Source organism: Rhodnius prolixus, unplaced genomic scaffold, assembly GCF_049639745.1.
Source record: "Rhodnius prolixus isolate KJV_2025 unplaced genomic scaffold, Rpr scaffold_9, whole genome shotgun sequence".
NCBI lineage: Eukaryota > Metazoa > Arthropoda > Insecta > Hemiptera > Reduviidae > Rhodnius > Rhodnius prolixus.
The window spans coordinates 18,507,211-18,523,116 of NW_027411604.1; the positions used below are offsets into that span (position 1 = coordinate 18,507,211).

Below are 15,906 nucleotides of genomic sequence, written 5' to 3' on the forward strand. Positions count from 1 at the left end.
CATCGTACTGTAAACCAATTAAACAAATGTTATCGTTTATATCATTAAGTTTTTTAATAGTAACTTTTACTATTATTGGTTATTACTTTTATTATTATTTTACTATAATTGGTGCTAAACAAGATGAAAGTTGCTTAATTGGGGGATCCAATTATCTTGGAACTAAGACACCCTACAGACTTGTTGCCAATGAGGACGATTCTGCCATTGTATTCCAAGGTTGTATTTGTATTCTTTTAGTTTCTTTATGTTTAAATTTAAACTTTTTGTGATGGCGATAGCTTGAATAAGATTTCTTTTCAGGTTGTCACCCTTTAAAAATAGTTGGCGTAATTAGACATGGTACACGGACCCCTGGTCATAAAGCAGAGAAAAAAATACGATCAAAGTTAGGAGCATTAAGAGATCACATTGAGGCCGGAAATTTACCAGAAGTGAATAGCGGTATTACGCTGTTCTTAAATTTTTTTATTGCAACCTGTATATATTCATGTGGCAACACTGCTTATATATAATGTACGAGTTTTGACGAGGGAAAAAGGTTGTCGTATGGTTATGGTTAATGGTTTTACATATTATATATTTTGTACTGGCAATTGTTGATATATGTTCTGTAAGAACTCTATTATTTCTTTTATTAGCTGTGTGCTTATTAAAAACAACTGTGTGTTTGGCATTCTTTTTAAAACAGACTTGAGTGCCTGAAAGGACTGTATGCGTGAACTTAATAGGTAATTGTTAACTGTTGTGTTGACTGTTATGTATTTTATGTAATCACATCATCAAATAATTGTGAAATAAAGAGATGTGTTCATAAATTGAACTTTGAGTTATCTTGTGTTTTTGTTCCTAAAAGGTAGATGACCACACACAAAGTCAAAGCATAAAAATACAATAGAGTAAAAAAATTACAAGTTGCAAAAACTGTCCGGAATAAACGACGCGGAACGCAAACGTAGGAGCCCAGAAAGTTTAATTGTTGGAAATTACTAGGCTAGATCACCAGGCCAACGTCGTTTTGGTTTCGCGGTGGATTATCCGGAGAGTTTAAGGTGATGAATGCGGATGGCAGAAAATGCTTCTAGGCAATGTGAAGAATTGTGAATGGATAGTTTCGGTGTCAAAAGGGAATATTTAAAGCTGGTGAAGGGCTAGATTAGAAAATACATAATAGGTAATATTAACTATACGGTAGAGTTTTCTTCGAACGAATAGGTTGCCAGCAGATTATTTCACACATATTGTAAAGGTGATTTCAGTGTAAATGTGATATTAATCAATTTTTTATTTAGTTTTAGAGAATTTTTGTCAATATAATTTGCATAAGCGAATAAAAAAATGGGCATTTGTGTTAGAAAAAGAAGGAGAAAAATTTTTAACAAAAGAAGGGGAAGATGAAATGATTAAATTAGCAAAACGTATTAAAAGCCGCTTCCCTACCCTTTTAAATCAAGAATATTCCAACAAATCATATTATGTAAATATACATTTGTTTGCAAATTTATGTATAATATTTAAGAATTTAAAAGCGCAAATTTTATTTCTTTTATAATTGCAGTTTCGCTTCACGGATACTCAAAGAACTCGTGAAAGTGCCAAATTCTTCACAATTGGCCTTTTTGGTAATGAAGCCCAACATGTTTGGTTCCCCGAACCCGAAAAAAAAGATCAAATATTGAGGGTACGTTCAGATTTTGTTAATTGAATATTTTGATAAATTGTTGTAATAAGAATTACTATATTAATATATCCTATGTTTTTAGTTTTATAAATTGTGCGATAAATGGATTAAAGAAGTAGACGAAAATTCTAAATCATCTGAAGAATTGGAAAAATTTTTACTAACTGATGAAGTAAAAGACATGTTAAAACGAGTAGCTGAAAGAATGAATTATACAGTAAATTATGGTAATGTACTCTTTTTAATAAGAATTAAAACTTTATTTTCTGGGCAATTTTCGTTTTTTAAAATTTAAAATAGGAACCACTTTAAACAAGTAGAGGATGTGAAGTCAATGTATACAACTTGCGGTTTTGAGACTGCTTGGAATAGGGAAACCAAATCACCTTGGTGCTCATTATTGTCTGAAAGAGATTTCAAGGTTATCCTATAGCTATTAAATAAAAATGTGCTTACGAAAGATTCACTTGATTTATAACTGACTCTTAATTTACCACAGATATTGGAGTACGCCGAAGATCTGAAATATTATTGGAATGATGGTTATGGGTTTGAGATTAATCGTAACCAAGCCTGTCCATTGATTAAAAATGTTTTTACCCAGTTTTTGTAGGTATTTTTAATTTAAAAATAAATAATAATTTAGTTCAGTAAAAAAAATACTATATTTTCTGTAGACTGCATTAAGATGTTATTTATTTCAATTATTTATTTATTTTTTTTAGAACAAAAGATGGTCCTCAATCCGTGTTTTATTTCACACATTCTGCAACTATGTTGAAGACACTTTCTCATTTAGGCTTGTACAAAGATGAATATAAATTAACTCATAACGTTCAGGACAAACAAAGAGATAGTCGTAAATGGAAAGTATCAAAAATCGATACCTTTTCATCTAATGTGATATTTGTGTTGTATTGGTAAGATTTTCTATGACAGTATACTCTTAAGTTGAGGTTCCGAAATCTACCTAGCTGTTATCGCTCTAATAATTCAGAAGCGATAGTACTAAAGTTAAAATACCGAACAACATCTGTAGCCAAACAAAAATTGAAATCGCTGCTTGTTCTCAAATTGTGAACGAATCAGATCAAATTGTGGTACAACTACCAAAATGTAATTTTATAAAGAGTTGAAGCAATTTTAACCTTGCTTGCAGGGGAGTATACTTGTCCCCGTTCTCTACACAGTACACACATCAGACATACCTGTACAACTTTCTACACTACTCTGTACATATGTAGACGACACAGCCATACTAGCCTTAAGGACACATCCTTCATCAGCTTCATACAAGTTTCAGACACATTTACATAAAATAGAATCCTGGGCAAAGAAGTGGCGGATTAAAATGAACTCACAGAAATGCCAGCATGCCACGTTTACTTTCCTGCAGGGCTCCTGTCCACCTGTCCTCTTCAACAGCAATCCTCTTCCTTGTATAGATCTGGTGCACTACCTTGGGCTCTACATAGACAAAAGACTCACGTGGAACCCACAAACTAGGCTTAAAAGACAAGCAATGACGAAACGTGCAAAACTGCTTTACAGGCTACTATGATGACGCTCTAAATTGCCCATTGAACTCAGACACTTAATATACAACACTATTCTCAAACCTATGTGGACTTATGGACTAGAGCTGTGGGGTTCAGCCAAACCAACAAATGTACGGACGGTACAAACTTCTCAATTAAAACTCTTCCGAAAGATAGCTGACGCACCTTTCTACGTGACTAACCTCACTCTTCACCACGACCTCAACCTTCCCTTCAAACACCAACACGCCGACTAAATATCAAAAATTCGATACTGCTCTCTCTACTTGCTCAAATCCTCATGTACAGGCTCTCGCCTCCTCTGACATCCCTAACAATCCTACTCGCCGACTGAATAGCCAGTGGCCTCGCGACTTCCTTACAGTCTGAAGAACTAAATGTCATCATTCTCCTTACTCTCCTCTCCGCAACTCATATTCTCCTCTTCACATTCCCCTCTCTCATACAGAGTGTTACCGCTGGGTAGCTTCTCTCCTCCTGCTCTTCCCGCACCAGTTCATCTTATTTACCTCCTATTTACTTATTGTATGTATTTATACAGATTGTATTCACAAAATAAATAATTAAAGAAAAAAAATCCTGGCTTGCAGATTCTTATTTGCGAATGCTAATAAATACGATAGTAATTAGTACTGTACTAGCCTTGTGATAACAAAGTTCCAAATATGAAAGGGCTAGCCCTACTTGTTAATATTATTTAATCACGTATATATTTTTATGATTCTTCCTGCACCACTGTTTCTAGGCTGTTTTAAATATTTAAATTTTATTTATTTTCAGTTGCGGTGATGGTTTAAAAGTTTTACTTCTGCATCAAGAAAGAATTATGAAATTCCCTGGGTGTAATGAAGGTGATATGTGCTCTCTGAAAAAACTGGAAGAGCTTTTTAAAAAGAGTTTAAGTGATTGTGATTTTCAAAATATATGTTCATTGAAATAATTAAAACTAATTGTTTATTGTTTAATTATAGTATTTTTTTATAACTGAATCGAAAAGAAGACAATAAATTAATTTTTAATATGTAGACGTTAATTATCATCCCTCTATCAACGAGGCTTCTACCAAGTTATCTTTAGAAGTACTGCAACGTTGCTACTTCAATTTTTCTTGGAAATAATGTCTTCTGCCACGTTTTGACCGTACTGTTTCTAGTAATAGGTTTTCTTTCCCATTGTCATTACAATACCTCTGAAACAGTGAGGCGAGACAGGAGCTATATAAATGTATGTCCATTTTCTCGTCACAAACTTGATGATTCATCTTTGAAGAAGAATAAAAATCTGAATCCGACCAAAATGACTACACAAAAAAGTTAATTATAATTGATGAAACCACTTATGCAATTTGGAAAATGGATGATTACAAAAAATGCAGAGTAAAACCAAAATTTTATAAAATAAATAAATTTCTTAATCTATTCTACTGGAATATTTTACAAGCTTTTACTTTCAACTCAAATGTTCTTTTCTTTTTGAAAAAATTATTTCCTTTAATAAGTGTTATGCTCATTACTATTTGATATATTCTCTAAGATCCAGGGGAGATAAAATGATAGCCTAGTGTAAACATCTGGATATCCTGGCTTAGCGCAACCTGAGCCAAAAGATGTTATGCTATCCTTTCTACTGCATTGTAGAGGACCTCCTGAGTCGATTGCATTACATGTCAGGATAATAAAGTTTGAACGATGGTTTTTGAAAATATCCTCGTTTATTTGTCTCTATCTCAAATAATGAATCCCGTTCTAAATACACAATTTAATGGAAACAACATCATCTATATTAACAATATGCCTAGTTACAACAGTAAAATAAAAGTAAAAAGTTTTTAGTTTAAAGTTATTAGAAAAATAAAACTTACAATACAAGCGCCAGTAGAACCATCCAATTTTCCTGCACATATATGCCCTTCATGTGTAGGAATTGACGGACCATAAACATTTTTACATAGCTGGTTTCTGTGTACTGGAATTTTGACTTGTCTCAAAGTTGATGATAGCAAGACCGTTTTAGTGATACGGCCCCATCCAGTCGCCGTGCACATTTGATTGGTTAACTGATCTTCTCCATCTAGGCATAATGATGATCTTATACCTTTCTCAGGATCGGCTGACTTTGAGAGGCGCATCAATGCTGAAAAGAAACAATAAATCTATCCGCAATAAATCATCATCTTATTTCAAGAGACCACCTATTAAGTTTATGAAAATTATGTATATTCCTTGAGAATTTATCTCTATAGCTACTTTTCCTTAATACTAAACGGTTACAGACTTTTCTCTAACGTCAAGATTGATCTGGTTATTCTTCTTACATTAACCAAAACCAAGGGAAAATCTTATTAAATCTTTTGTAGTATGCTTGAACCTCAAAAGCAATATAGGTACTTTAAACAAATAATGAAATAAATTTATAAGATAGGAAAAAATCCTAGTCTGCTCGAGTGACGAAGAAAGAGCATACAATGAAGTAACAGATTCAAGAAAATCACAAAACACTAAAAATTTAATTACGTAAATTTGTCGCAATCGCAATTCGAAGCGGAAATGGTGTTTATCTAAAAGTGGTGTAAACAATTTTACATCTTGTCTCTCAGCTTAGTTTCTACATTTAGAACTCATAAGCGAATTTCAAACAAGTTTTATTAGGCCCTTTTGGTTTATAGATTAAAATCTTACGAATTAAAGCCTCGAGGCTTATAGTTATAATATCGAATTTGCTGGCCATGAATTAAACTATCATTTCTTTCCAATTTTTTTTTTTTTTTTTTAAATATTTAGAAAATATCCTCTGATAAAAAATGGACGCAGTGCAGGTTACTAATTGGTTTAAAGGGGGGAAGTGACGATGATGGTTATATATGTAAAGGTTAATTGTGCACAAGTGCTGAGAATTTGAAAACCCATGTAACAAACTGTAGAATATTGTACTGTTAACTAATTAAATAAATGTTATCATTTATATCATTAAATATTTTAATAGTCATTTTTAATATAATTGGTGCTGAAGAAGATGAAAGTTGCTTTATTTATGACAGAGAGGGATCCAAACATCTTGGAACTAAGACACCCTATAGACTTGTTGCTAATAAGGAAGATTCTGTCATTGAATACAAAGGTTGTATTTGTATTCTTTTAGTTTCTTTATGTTTAAATTTAAACTTTTTGTGATGGCGATAGCTTGAATAAGATTTCTTTTCAGGTTGTCACCCTTTAAAAATAGTTGGCGTAATTAGACATGGTACACGGACCCCTGGTCATAAAGCAGAGAAAAAAATACGATCAAAGTTAGGAGCATTAAGAGATCACATTGAGGCCGGAAATTTACCAGAAGTGAATAGCGGTATTACGCTTTTCTTAATTTTTTTATTGCTACAAGTCAAAGCATAAAAATACAATAGAGTACAAAAATTACAAGTTGCAAAAACTGTACGAAATAAATGACGCAGAACGCAAACGTAGGACCACAGGAAGTTTAATTGTTGGAAATTACTAGGAAAGATCACGAGGCTAATCGTTTTGGTTTCGCGTTGGATTATCCGAAACGTTTAAGCTGTTGAATGCGGATGGCAGAAAATAATTTTACGTAATTTGAAGAATTGTGAATGGATAGTTTCGGTGTCAAAAGGGAATATTTAAAGCTTGTGAAGGGCTAGATTAGAAAATACATAATAGGTAATATTAACTATACGGTAGAGTTTTCTTCGAACGAATAGGTTGCCAGCAGATTATTTCACACATATTGTAAAGGTGATTTCAGTGTAAATGTGTTATATGATAATTTGTTATTTGCTTTTAGGGAATTTTTGTGAGTATAATTTGCATAGTCAAATAAAAAATTGGAAATTTTTGATAGAAAAAGAAGGAGAAAAAGTTTTAACAAATGAAGGGGAAGATGAAATGATTAAATTAGCAAAACGTATTAAAAGCCGCTTCCCTACCCTTTTAAATCAAGAATATTCTAACTCATCATATTATGTAAATATCCATTTGTTTGTGATTTTATGTGTAATATTTAAGAATTTAAATGCGCAATTTTTATTTCTTTTATAATTGCAGTTTCGCTTCACGAGTACTCAAAGAACCCGTCAAAGTGCCAAATTCTTCACAATTGGCCTTTTTGGTAATGAAGCCAATCAAGTTTGGTTCCCCGAACCTGTATATAATGATCCCATTTTGAGGGTACCGTTCAGATTTTGTTAATTGAATATTTTCATAAATTGTAATAAGAATTACTATATTAATATATCTGTTTTTAGTTTTATAAATTGTGCGATAAATGGCGTAAGGAAATAAAAAAAAATTCTAAATCATTTGAAGAAAAGAAAAAATTTTTACAAACCGATGAAGTAGAAGACATGTTAAAACGAGTAACTGAAAGAATGGGATTGAATTATACATTAAACTATGGTAATGTACTCATTTTAATATTTATTATAAATTTATTTCCTGGGCAATTTTCGTTTTTTTCTATTTTTAAGTAGGAACCACTTTAAACAAGTAGAGGATGTGCACTTAATGTATGTAACTTGCAGTTTTGAGACTGCTTGGAATAGGAAAACAAAATCACCTTGGTGCTCATTGTTGTCTGAAAGAGATTTCAAGGTTATCCTATAGCTATTAAATAAAAATATGCTTACGAAAAATTCACATGAATTATGACTGACTCATTATTCACCACAGATATTGGAGTATGCCGAAGAACTGAAATATTATTGGAAAGATGGTTATGGGTTTGAGATTAATCATAACCAAGCCTGTCCATTGATTAAAAATGTTTTTACCCAGTTTTTGTATGTATTTTTAATTTAAAAATAAAAATAATTTATAACGTATAATCAGTAAAAAAAATACTACATTTTCTGTAAGATGACATTAAGATGTTATTTATTTCAATTATTTATTATTTTTTTTAGAACAAAAGATGGTCCTCAATCCGTGTTTTATTTCACACATTCTGGAACTATGTTGAAGACACTTTCTCATTTAGGCTTGTACAAAGATGAATATAAATTAACTCATAACGTTCAGGTCAAACAAAGAGATAATCGTAAATGGAAAATATCAAAAGTGGACACCTTTTCTTCAAATGTGATATTTGTTTTATATCGGTAATTAATTTTCTGATAGCATAAGAGTTGAGGTACCAAAATCTACCTGGCTATTATCGCTCTAATAATTCAGAAGCGATAGTACTAATGTTAAATTATCGAACAACATCTGTAGCTAAACAAAAATTGAAATCACTGCTTGTTCCCAAATTGAGAACAAATCAGATCAAATTGTGGTACAACTACCAAAATGTAATTTCAAAAGGAGTTGAAGCAATTTTATCCTTGCTTGCAGATTCTTATTTGCGAATGCTAATAAATAGTAATTGGTACTGTACTAGCCTTATCATAACAAAGTTCCAAATATGAAAAGGCTAGCCCTACTTGTTAATATTTAATCACGTATAAATTTTTATGATACTTCCTTCTCTGTACACTATTTCTGGACTAACTGTTTAAAATATTTAAATCTTATTTATTTCAGTTGCGGTGATGATTTAAAAGTTTTACTTCTGCATCAAGAAAGAATTATCAAATTCCCTGGGTGTAATGAAGGTGAAATGTGCTCTCTGAAAAAACTGGAAGAGCTTTTTAATAAGAGTTTATTTGATTGTGATTTTCAAAATATATGTTCATTGAGTTAATTAAAACTAATTGTTTATTGTTTAATAAAATTGAAGTATTTTTTTATAACTTAATCGAAAAGAAGACAATAAATTTATTTTTTATATGTAGACATTTATCCTTAACACAAGTAACGTTGCTTTAATTATCTAAAAATTTCTTCGGAGTACATGTTGGTGCCTTAATGTGGGTAATATCTGATGTAAATTTCATACTTCTGTATTACTTATCTATTTCGTTTTTCAAAGAGATTGTCTCCACACTCCCTCTGGAAATAGAGTCTTTTGAAACGTCGTCAACTCACAATCTCTGAAAATAGTGTTTTTCAGTGTTATGAAAATAGAATATCATCCCTCTGTCAATGAGGCTTCTGCCACGTTATGTTTAGAAGTATTACTTCACTTTTCTTGGAAATAATATCTTCTGCCACATTTTGACCATACTGCTTCTAGCAATAGGTTTTCTTTTACATTCTCATTAAAATATTTCTGAAACAGTGAGGCGACAATGTGACAGGAGCTTTATAAACGTATGTCCATTTTATCGTCACTAACTTGATGATTCATCTTTGAAGAAGAATAAAAATCTGAAACCGACCAAAATGACCACAAAAATTGGTAATTATCTAAAATTATCTATTGATGAAACCACTTTTGCAATTTGGAAAATGGATGATTACAAAAAATGCAGAGTTGAACCAAAATTTTATTAAATAAATAAATTTCTTAATCTATTTCTTCTACTAGAATATTTTACAAGCCTTCACTTTCAACTCAAATGTTCTTTTGTTGTTTTAAAAAAAATTATTTCTTTCAATAAGTGTTATGCTCATTACTATTCGATATATTCTCTAAGATCCAGGGGAGATAAAATGATAGCCTAGTATAAACATCTGGATATCCTGGCTTAGCGCAACCTGACCCAAAAGATGTTATGCCTAAAAGGAACCATTTCCCATCCTTTCTACTGCATTGTAGAGGACCTCCTGAGTCGCCCTAAAGGAACAAAAACAAATAAAAAATAATTCAATTTACTTAAATGTTTACTATTCTTCCCGATAGGTTATATAGTTATTCCACAAAAATTGTAATTTCTAACTTCACTTGTCCTTACTGCAATATATAACAAAGAAATTCCCATGTTTTTAAGGAACGTAACAGAACATATGCGGTTGAGAAGTTCGCGGGTAGTATGTAGAATCAACTGGCTTAAGGATGTTGTAGACTACTTTTGACAAAAGTGTGTGGCAGAAGCAGAGAAAAGGCGAATGATATAAGATGCTTAGAGCAACTTGTTAATGGAGGCCAAGATTATTTACGGATCGTGGACCCTTTAATCAAGTTTTAAATGAACTTTAACGAAGTTTTTTAAATTTATTCATCTTTCTTGTGTTAAGTCAGTAAGGAGGGGGAACATGGACACTTCGGATCCGATCGCATTACATGTCTTGACAAAGTTTGAATGATAGCTTTTGAAAATATCGTCGTTTATTTGTCTCAATCTCAAATAATGAATCCCGTTCTAAATTCACAATTTAATGAAAACAACATCATCTATATTAATAATATGTCTAGTTACAAAAGTAAAATAAAATTAAAAGTTTTTAGTTTAAACTTATTAGAAAAATAAAACTTACAATACAAGCGCCAGTAGAACCATCCAATTTGCCGGCACATATATGACCTTCATGTATAGGAATTGTAGGACCATAAACTTTTTTACATAACTGGTTACTGTGTACTGGAATTTTGACTTGTCTCAAAGTTGATGATAATAAGCCCGTTTTAGTGACACGGCCCCATCCAGTCGCCGTACACATTTGATTGGTTAACTGATCTTCTCCATCTAGGCATAATGATCTTATACCTTTCTCAGGATCGGCTGACTTAGAGAGACGCATCAATGCTGAAAAGATACAATAAATCTATCCGCAATAAATCAGCATCTTATTTCAAGAAGAATATTCCTTGAGAATTTATTTCTATAGCTACTTTTCCTTAATACTAAACGGTTACAGACTTTTCTCTAACGTCAAGATTGATCTAATTCTTCTTAAAATATATAGACACCACAAAACCAAGAGAAAATCTTATTAAATCTTTTGTATTATGATTGAACCTCAAAAGTAATATAGGTACTTCTAAACAAATAATGAAATAAATTCTTAAGATAGGAAAAAAATCCTAGTCTGGTCGAGTGACGAAGAAAGAGCATACAATGAAGTAAGATTCAAGAAAATCACAAAACACTAAAAATTTAATTACGTAAATTTGTCGCAATCGCTTTAGTTCTGTAGTAGTAAGAGATTCAACTTTTGTGTTCATTGAGTAACATGATTAAAACAGAAAATAAATTTGAATGAATTTTTAATTACTAAACCTATTAAATTTTGAAAATTCAATTTTACCTATATCATTTTGGTAGGTTGTAAAATTTCTATGAATAAGTATTTCTTCTATAGGAACTCTAGATTCAGTCCTTTCTTCAATTTCTCGATTCCAATCGCCTAAAACAGCTGTCCATAAAGCTGGGAGAGGTAGATGAAAGATGTCACTAAGAAATTAAAATTTATTGGCAAATAATATTCCACAATAGCTGTGTGCAGTTTAAGTCCAAGAAGAACATGCTAGTGTAATAAAAACATTGTGATCTTTAAAGAGCATTTATGTTTTTTCACAATTTTTGGTCTATTATTAATATGAGTTTATCATTTTAATTATACCTACTTGTTGATGCAGTGAGCTGCTGTTAAAACCCACGAAGGATCTATAAGTACTCCCCCGCACCAGTGACTAATCAAACCAAATTTTGGGTGTAATACTTGCAGTGATACCTGATTTAGAAATACATTTTCAATGACGCAAAGAATTATTACATTCTCAGATTGTAATGATAAACAACTATTTTTTTTAATTCGTGATAATATTTAACGATGTAGCTTAAATTGTAACTTAGCGTAATCATGTTCAAGTTTTATAATCTAACTACCGGAGTAGTTGGGCAAACATTCTGTTTTTTTAATCTTTTTTTAACCTAAGTGATGAATGATTAGATTTAATTGTTATAAAACAAATCTAGTGTAAACAATGACACGATTTTAAGGCAATGCAAGCAATTAAATTTTCTTGGAAATAAAATTTAGAATTAGCACCATTAGATGGTTGACCTCCCATATTACATATGCTATTTGATTCTCTTAATAAAATGGCAGTGTTAAAGAAAGCATGAAGCAACAGTTCACTCAGAACCACATTAAAATCAAAGTGATTAGTGTAACGTTAATTATATCCAAGTTTAATTAATACCGTTTCAGTTTCCGCAGAAAAGTGCAAAATAATGCCGCATCGCAAATCACGAAAAAAACTATTCATTTCGAACGAAAAATAACTATTACAGGATTATTACTTTCTTCATTAACTTAATCAGAATAAATACCTGCCAAGGCCAGGCACCTTTGATGGATGATTTTCCATTTACAATTCTTGGTTGGGTAAAATTTCTCCTTGGCTGTCGATAATTAACAGAGTTACTAATCCCACATTCCTTGAGGCATGTAACTAAAATAGATAAACTAATAAACAGTCATTTTTGCATTAAAATATTAATATTCTACAAGTTAATGATTACTGCCATTATTAATATTGTCATTATATGCTTTTAACAACTAAGTTTAATTATGCACATGCAACATGATAAAGACCTAATCTGATACTTCTCCAGTGCATTTGACTAAAAATTCTTGAAGGGAAATTTCTTCTTAAAAACTAAAGAATAATAAAATTTTGGAATTTCGCACTTGAAAAATTTCACTATTAGACACAGCAAAGTTTCTTCAACTTTGTATCCTTATTTCGAAGACCGCAATCTTTCGTACTGCATTTCTGCATACATATGTATAAAAATGATGAATATGGTGTGCCAGTCACTATTGAAGTTACGTGTATTTTCATAAAATACGAGATCGAATTCCGTAATTTTTTTTTTTAGATTTTGTATCCTTGAATATGAATCTCAAATTTATTTAATTTTGACAGTCGGTTTGAAGATTGAATTGAGTTTCCCTATTTTTGGTTTTGATTTTGTTTTAATGAACGGAAGAAAGTCTGAGTACAAAGTAATTCGTTGTGTGTCTCAGCAGGAAATTTTAAAATTACCAACTACCAGGAGAAGCTTTACCGAAAAACTTCTAAGCAGCTTTATATTAACTTTATCCATTTAACATATTAAGGATGGAATAATCTTGTGATATAAAAAAATATCTATTAGGCCACTTTCATTTTTTAGATTGACCAAACTCGATATTGATGTCAAGAAATCAACAATATTTAATACGGTGGAATATTTCAAAAAGAAGCTAAAAACTGTTTCATCATCTGATATAAAACTTTTATAACAAAATAACTGTTGAATTATTAATGTTTTATTACATATGCAATATTAGTCACACAATTCTACTCAAATGACTTTGATACATCATGCTATTATTTAACAAAAGACATTATTTTTTAATATTTATAGCTCTCTCTTTTTGTATATGAATACATTTAGAAAGTGATAAGCTTATTACCTCGCCCAAAACTTAAACATATAAAAATAAAATGAAATATCAACTCATTTCAGCTTCGATTTCACTATTATTTGGTAACGAATTTCATCCTATTATCAGAGGAAGTGTATATCAAGGTTTCCCCATAAAATTATTATTTCACGCTCATAACTTATTTACAGAGAAATTTTCAAATTTTATAGATTTACATGTCATCAAATAATGTTTCTTGGGAAAAACTTCAAATAAATGTAATAAATTTTAATTTAAGTAACGTGTACACGAAGTAATAAAATTGAGAAACAATTTTTGAGGGCGAGAAAGAGAGAAAAGACATTTGGTTAATAAACGTGTGTACCAAGTAATTTAGAGCAGGTCCACCGAAATGAAAAATAAGACTTCCATGGATTTTTTTAAAATATTTGTTCTCATTCAAAATTTTTTCCCCCAAAAAACTTTTCAGTGGCTCAAAAAACCTTAAAACATGTATTCTGAGAAAAAATTCGATATTAATAAAAATTGTTATGATCGTAACTAGGAGGGAGAGATAGAAAGAAGAAAGATTACCGTCCTTAATACCCATAATTGCTTCTTATATGGAAAGTAAAAGTCGTCTAAGAGGTGTTCACAAGAGTCCCCTCTTTACTGTAGCTTACCTAGTTTTATTGATGATATTTATCCTAGCCGCATTCTTATAATATACTCCAAGTCTATGAATATTATTTGATTGGGGAACAATACAATAAACTAAAACAGTGCCGAAGAGGAAAGCTTTAAGTCCTAGATCTTCCAGAACCATCTAAAAATATTTATATGAAAAATAAAAAGTTAACAATAAAAGTGAAACAAGATATATAAACGTCTGTTTCTGGAAAAATTGGGATAAACAAGAAAATATTATTCCCTTTATTATTATCTATACCGGCGCAGAAACAAAGCTTACGCAATTCTTATCCCAAGGGCTATCCTTATAGCTATTTATAGAAAAACAATAGCAACTCAAATCGAGCATACTACGATAAATCTAGTCCTGTTTTGGAGTCCCAGAAATCTGAACAAATCAGTTAATAACTATGGGGAAACAGCTTAAGTTTTCTCTAGGAAACTCCAGTTTTAGCAAGAGAGTTAGAAGTTAGAGATAATCATTTCCTCCCCTTTCCGGCCAAAGATCTTGAACCTAATCTCTTCATTTTCCAAATAATCTGTCAGGAGAAGAATGTATATCTGCTGTACCTGTATAAGGAATTAAACCTGGAATCTAATTCCTGAAAAAATCAGAATCATCTTACATCAGCTGGATCTCCCAATTGTTATTTTAGCTTACCGATGAAGTACCGAATTCCTCCATAAAGATAAATCTGCGAAGATGTCCACTCCTTATATCTAAAAAACATTTGTCCAGAGAACGTCAATAGCAGGACCAATATAGGGGAGAAACGAACATAATTTGACCTTTCCGGCTAACTTATTTGCTGATAAAACTGTAAAGAATAAAAATGATAAGATCCATACGGAATACAATCAACCTGAAGAAAGTTCGAAAGAAGAAATTCAGCCGAAATTTCAATACTGAAAGAGATAATAGACTCAAGAAAAATTACCAAATTTAAACCTTTTTAATGACTTTTCATTCATGAGATATAAATTTTGTTTTCGCACGCACAGACTCGCACACTTCAGGCTATGCTATTACAATTTTTAAGTACTCAGGAGTTCTGAAAAGTAATTTCCAACACTTTGCACACTATGTCTTGGAAACATTACAATTCTTTCTCTGACAAAAGGCAAGAGAAAGTAAAGTTACAATTTTCAGACTAATAAACAAAAATCCAAAAAATAAATGAATAAATAAAATACCATATTAGAAGAAATTTATCGATATAATATAAAAATATTTTGTTTACGAACCTTCATGTAAAGAGATGATAAGATTTATGATAAAAATAATAGCGATGATAAAAAATTGGTGGCATAATGTTGTGGAAGAACTAGTTGACATTCTTCTTCATTTAAAGATAACACTTTTGAAAAAAGTGTTAAAAATTGGTGGGGTCTATCATGTCGACTACAGGAAGGATATCAGATCACTACCACAACCATGTCTTTTAACTTCACTTTCGATGAGAGCTCGTGAGTGAGAGTAACCAGCTAGTTTTCACTTTGTGTTGTTGTTATACAGCCGGCAGTCTCTTTCTACTATTTGTACCAATGAATTGGTTGTATTACTTTGAAAGAAAAAGAGATGAAAAAAAATAAAATGGAGAAGATCAGAGTGACAATTCAAGAATCTAGGACTCGTACCGTTGCGCCTCTCACTATAAACCAGATATACTTTAATTATTCTCTACTATCTTTCTCTGGCGGCACGAGTGATACTAGCTTTGTTCAGCTGTTACAATTACATAGCATTCTCTTGCTAAGCATTAAAGATTTTGTTATAAATTAA

The 15,906-nt window shown here is 31.3% G+C and overlaps 4 protein-coding genes across 11 annotated transcripts; 2 read left to right on the forward strand and 2 right to left on the reverse strand.

Annotated features, from left to right (window-relative positions):
• Positions 1 to 26: 26 nt before the first annotated feature.
• Positions 27 to 4,261, forward strand: LOC141453955 (multiple inositol polyphosphate phosphatase 1-like). Of its 4 annotated transcripts, none has more exons than XM_074127620.1 (9): positions 27 to 219; positions 304 to 444; positions 1,293 to 1,477; positions 1,559 to 1,681; positions 1,764 to 1,908; positions 2,002 to 2,102; positions 2,181 to 2,290; positions 2,407 to 2,601; positions 4,021 to 4,261. In XM_074127620.1, exons 1-9 carry the CDS (start codon positions 27 to 29, stop codon positions 4,178 to 4,180), a joined length of 1,353 nt encoding a protein of 450 aa, XP_073983721.1. In that variant the 3' UTR covers positions 4,181 to 4,261. The 4 variants fall into 4 exon arrangements, with proteins under 4 accessions (XP_073983721.1, XP_073983723.1, XP_073983722.1 ...); XM_074127622.1 differs by lacking the exon at positions 27 to 219 and adding an exon at positions 857 to 1,174 and having other exon boundaries at positions 308 to 731; XM_074127621.1 differs by lacking the exon at positions 27 to 219 and having other exon boundaries at positions 308 to 1,174.
• LOC141453959 (uncharacterized) lies at positions 4,229 to 5,910 on the reverse strand. 2 transcript variants are annotated; one of them, XM_074127631.1, is made up of 3 exons: positions 5,754 to 5,910; positions 5,102 to 5,373; positions 4,229 to 4,540 (listed from the first exon to the last, which is right to left on the reverse strand). In XM_074127631.1, the coding sequence occupies exons 2-3, from the start codon at positions 5,366 to 5,368 to the stop codon at positions 4,334 to 4,336; spliced, it is 474 nt and encodes a 157-aa protein (XP_073983732.1). In that variant the 5' UTR covers positions 5,369 to 5,373; positions 5,754 to 5,910; the 3' UTR covers positions 4,229 to 4,333. The 2 variants fall into 2 exon arrangements, 1 of the variants encoding a protein (XP_073983732.1); XR_012458335.1 differs by having other exon boundaries at positions 4,229 to 4,429; positions 5,102 to 5,910.
• Positions 5,911 to 6,047: 137 nt separating this feature from the next.
• Positions 6,048 to 9,020, forward strand: LOC141453956 (multiple inositol polyphosphate phosphatase 1-like). The gene is made up of 9 exons (XM_074127624.1): positions 6,048 to 6,357; positions 6,442 to 6,582; positions 7,039 to 7,217; positions 7,299 to 7,421; positions 7,499 to 7,649; positions 7,744 to 7,844; positions 7,923 to 8,032; positions 8,156 to 8,350; positions 8,775 to 9,020. Exons 1-9 carry the CDS (start codon positions 6,189 to 6,191, stop codon positions 8,932 to 8,934), a joined length of 1,329 nt encoding a protein of 442 aa, XP_073983725.1. The 5' UTR covers positions 6,048 to 6,188; the 3' UTR covers positions 8,935 to 9,020.
• Positions 9,021 to 9,034: 14 nt separating this feature from the next.
• LOC141453958 (chymotrypsin-like elastase family member 3B) lies at positions 9,035 to 15,641 on the reverse strand. 4 transcript variants are annotated; one of them, XM_074127630.1, is made up of 6 exons: positions 15,369 to 15,641; positions 12,350 to 12,471; positions 11,641 to 11,747; positions 11,322 to 11,467; positions 10,551 to 10,819; positions 9,035 to 9,223 (listed from the first exon to the last, which is right to left on the reverse strand). In XM_074127630.1, the coding sequence occupies exons 1-6, from the start codon at positions 15,457 to 15,459 to the stop codon at positions 9,215 to 9,217; spliced, it is 744 nt and encodes a 247-aa protein (XP_073983731.1). In that variant the 5' UTR covers positions 15,460 to 15,641; the 3' UTR covers positions 9,035 to 9,214. The 4 variants fall into 4 exon arrangements, with proteins under 4 accessions (XP_073983731.1, XP_073983730.1, XP_073983728.1 ...); XM_074127629.1 differs by having other exon boundaries at positions 9,036 to 9,500; positions 15,369 to 15,640; XM_074127627.1 differs by lacking the exon at positions 9,035 to 9,223 and adding an exon at positions 9,583 to 9,909 and having other exon boundaries at positions 15,369 to 15,627.
• Between the last annotated feature and the right edge of the window lie 265 nt (positions 15,642 to 15,906).

Excerpts from the sequence above, each read along its gene's own strand:
- LOC141453955 (XM_074127620.1), top strand. The coding sequence starts at position 27 with ATGTTATCGTTTATATCATTAAGTTTTTTAATAGTAACTTTTACTATT. Across the intron at positions 445-1,292 it reads TTTACCAGAAGTGAATAGCG|TTTTAGAGAATTTTTGTCAA; the intron begins GTATTACGCTGT and ends TTTTTTATTTAG. Across the intron at positions 2,103-2,180 it reads TGTCTGAAAGAGATTTCAAG|ATATTGGAGTACGCCGAAGA; the intron begins GTTATCCTATAG and ends AATTTACCACAG.
- LOC141453959 (XM_074127631.1), bottom strand. The coding sequence starts at position 5,368 with ATGCGCCTCTCAAAGTCAGCCGATCCTGAGAAAGGTATAAGATCATCA. Across the intron at positions 4,541-5,101 it reads GTTCTACTGGCGCTTGTATT|TCATTTTGGTCGGATTCAGA; the intron begins GTAAGTTTTATT and ends TTTTTTGTGTAG.
- LOC141453956 (XM_074127624.1), top strand. The coding sequence starts at position 6,189 with ATGTTATCATTTATATCATTAAATATTTTAATAGTCATTTTTAATATA. Across the intron at positions 6,583-7,038 it reads TTTACCAGAAGTGAATAGCG|GGAATTTTTGTGAGTATAAT; the intron begins GTATTACGCTTT and ends ATTTGCTTTTAG. Across the intron at positions 8,351-8,774 it reads GTGATATTTGTTTTATATCG|TTGCGGTGATGATTTAAAAG; the intron begins GTAATTAATTTT and ends TATTTATTTCAG.
- LOC141453958 (XM_074127627.1), bottom strand. The coding sequence starts at position 15,459 with ATGTCAACTAGTTCTTCCACAACATTATGCCACCAATTTTTTATCATC. Across the intron at positions 11,748-12,349 it reads AAGGTGCCTGGCCTTGGCAG|GTATCACTGCAAGTATTACA; the intron begins GTATTTATTCTG and ends TTTCTAAATCAG. Across the intron at positions 10,820-11,321 it reads AACCTACCAAAATGATATAG|CATTGATGCGTCTCTCTAAG; the intron begins GTAAAATTGAAT and ends GTATCTTTTCAG.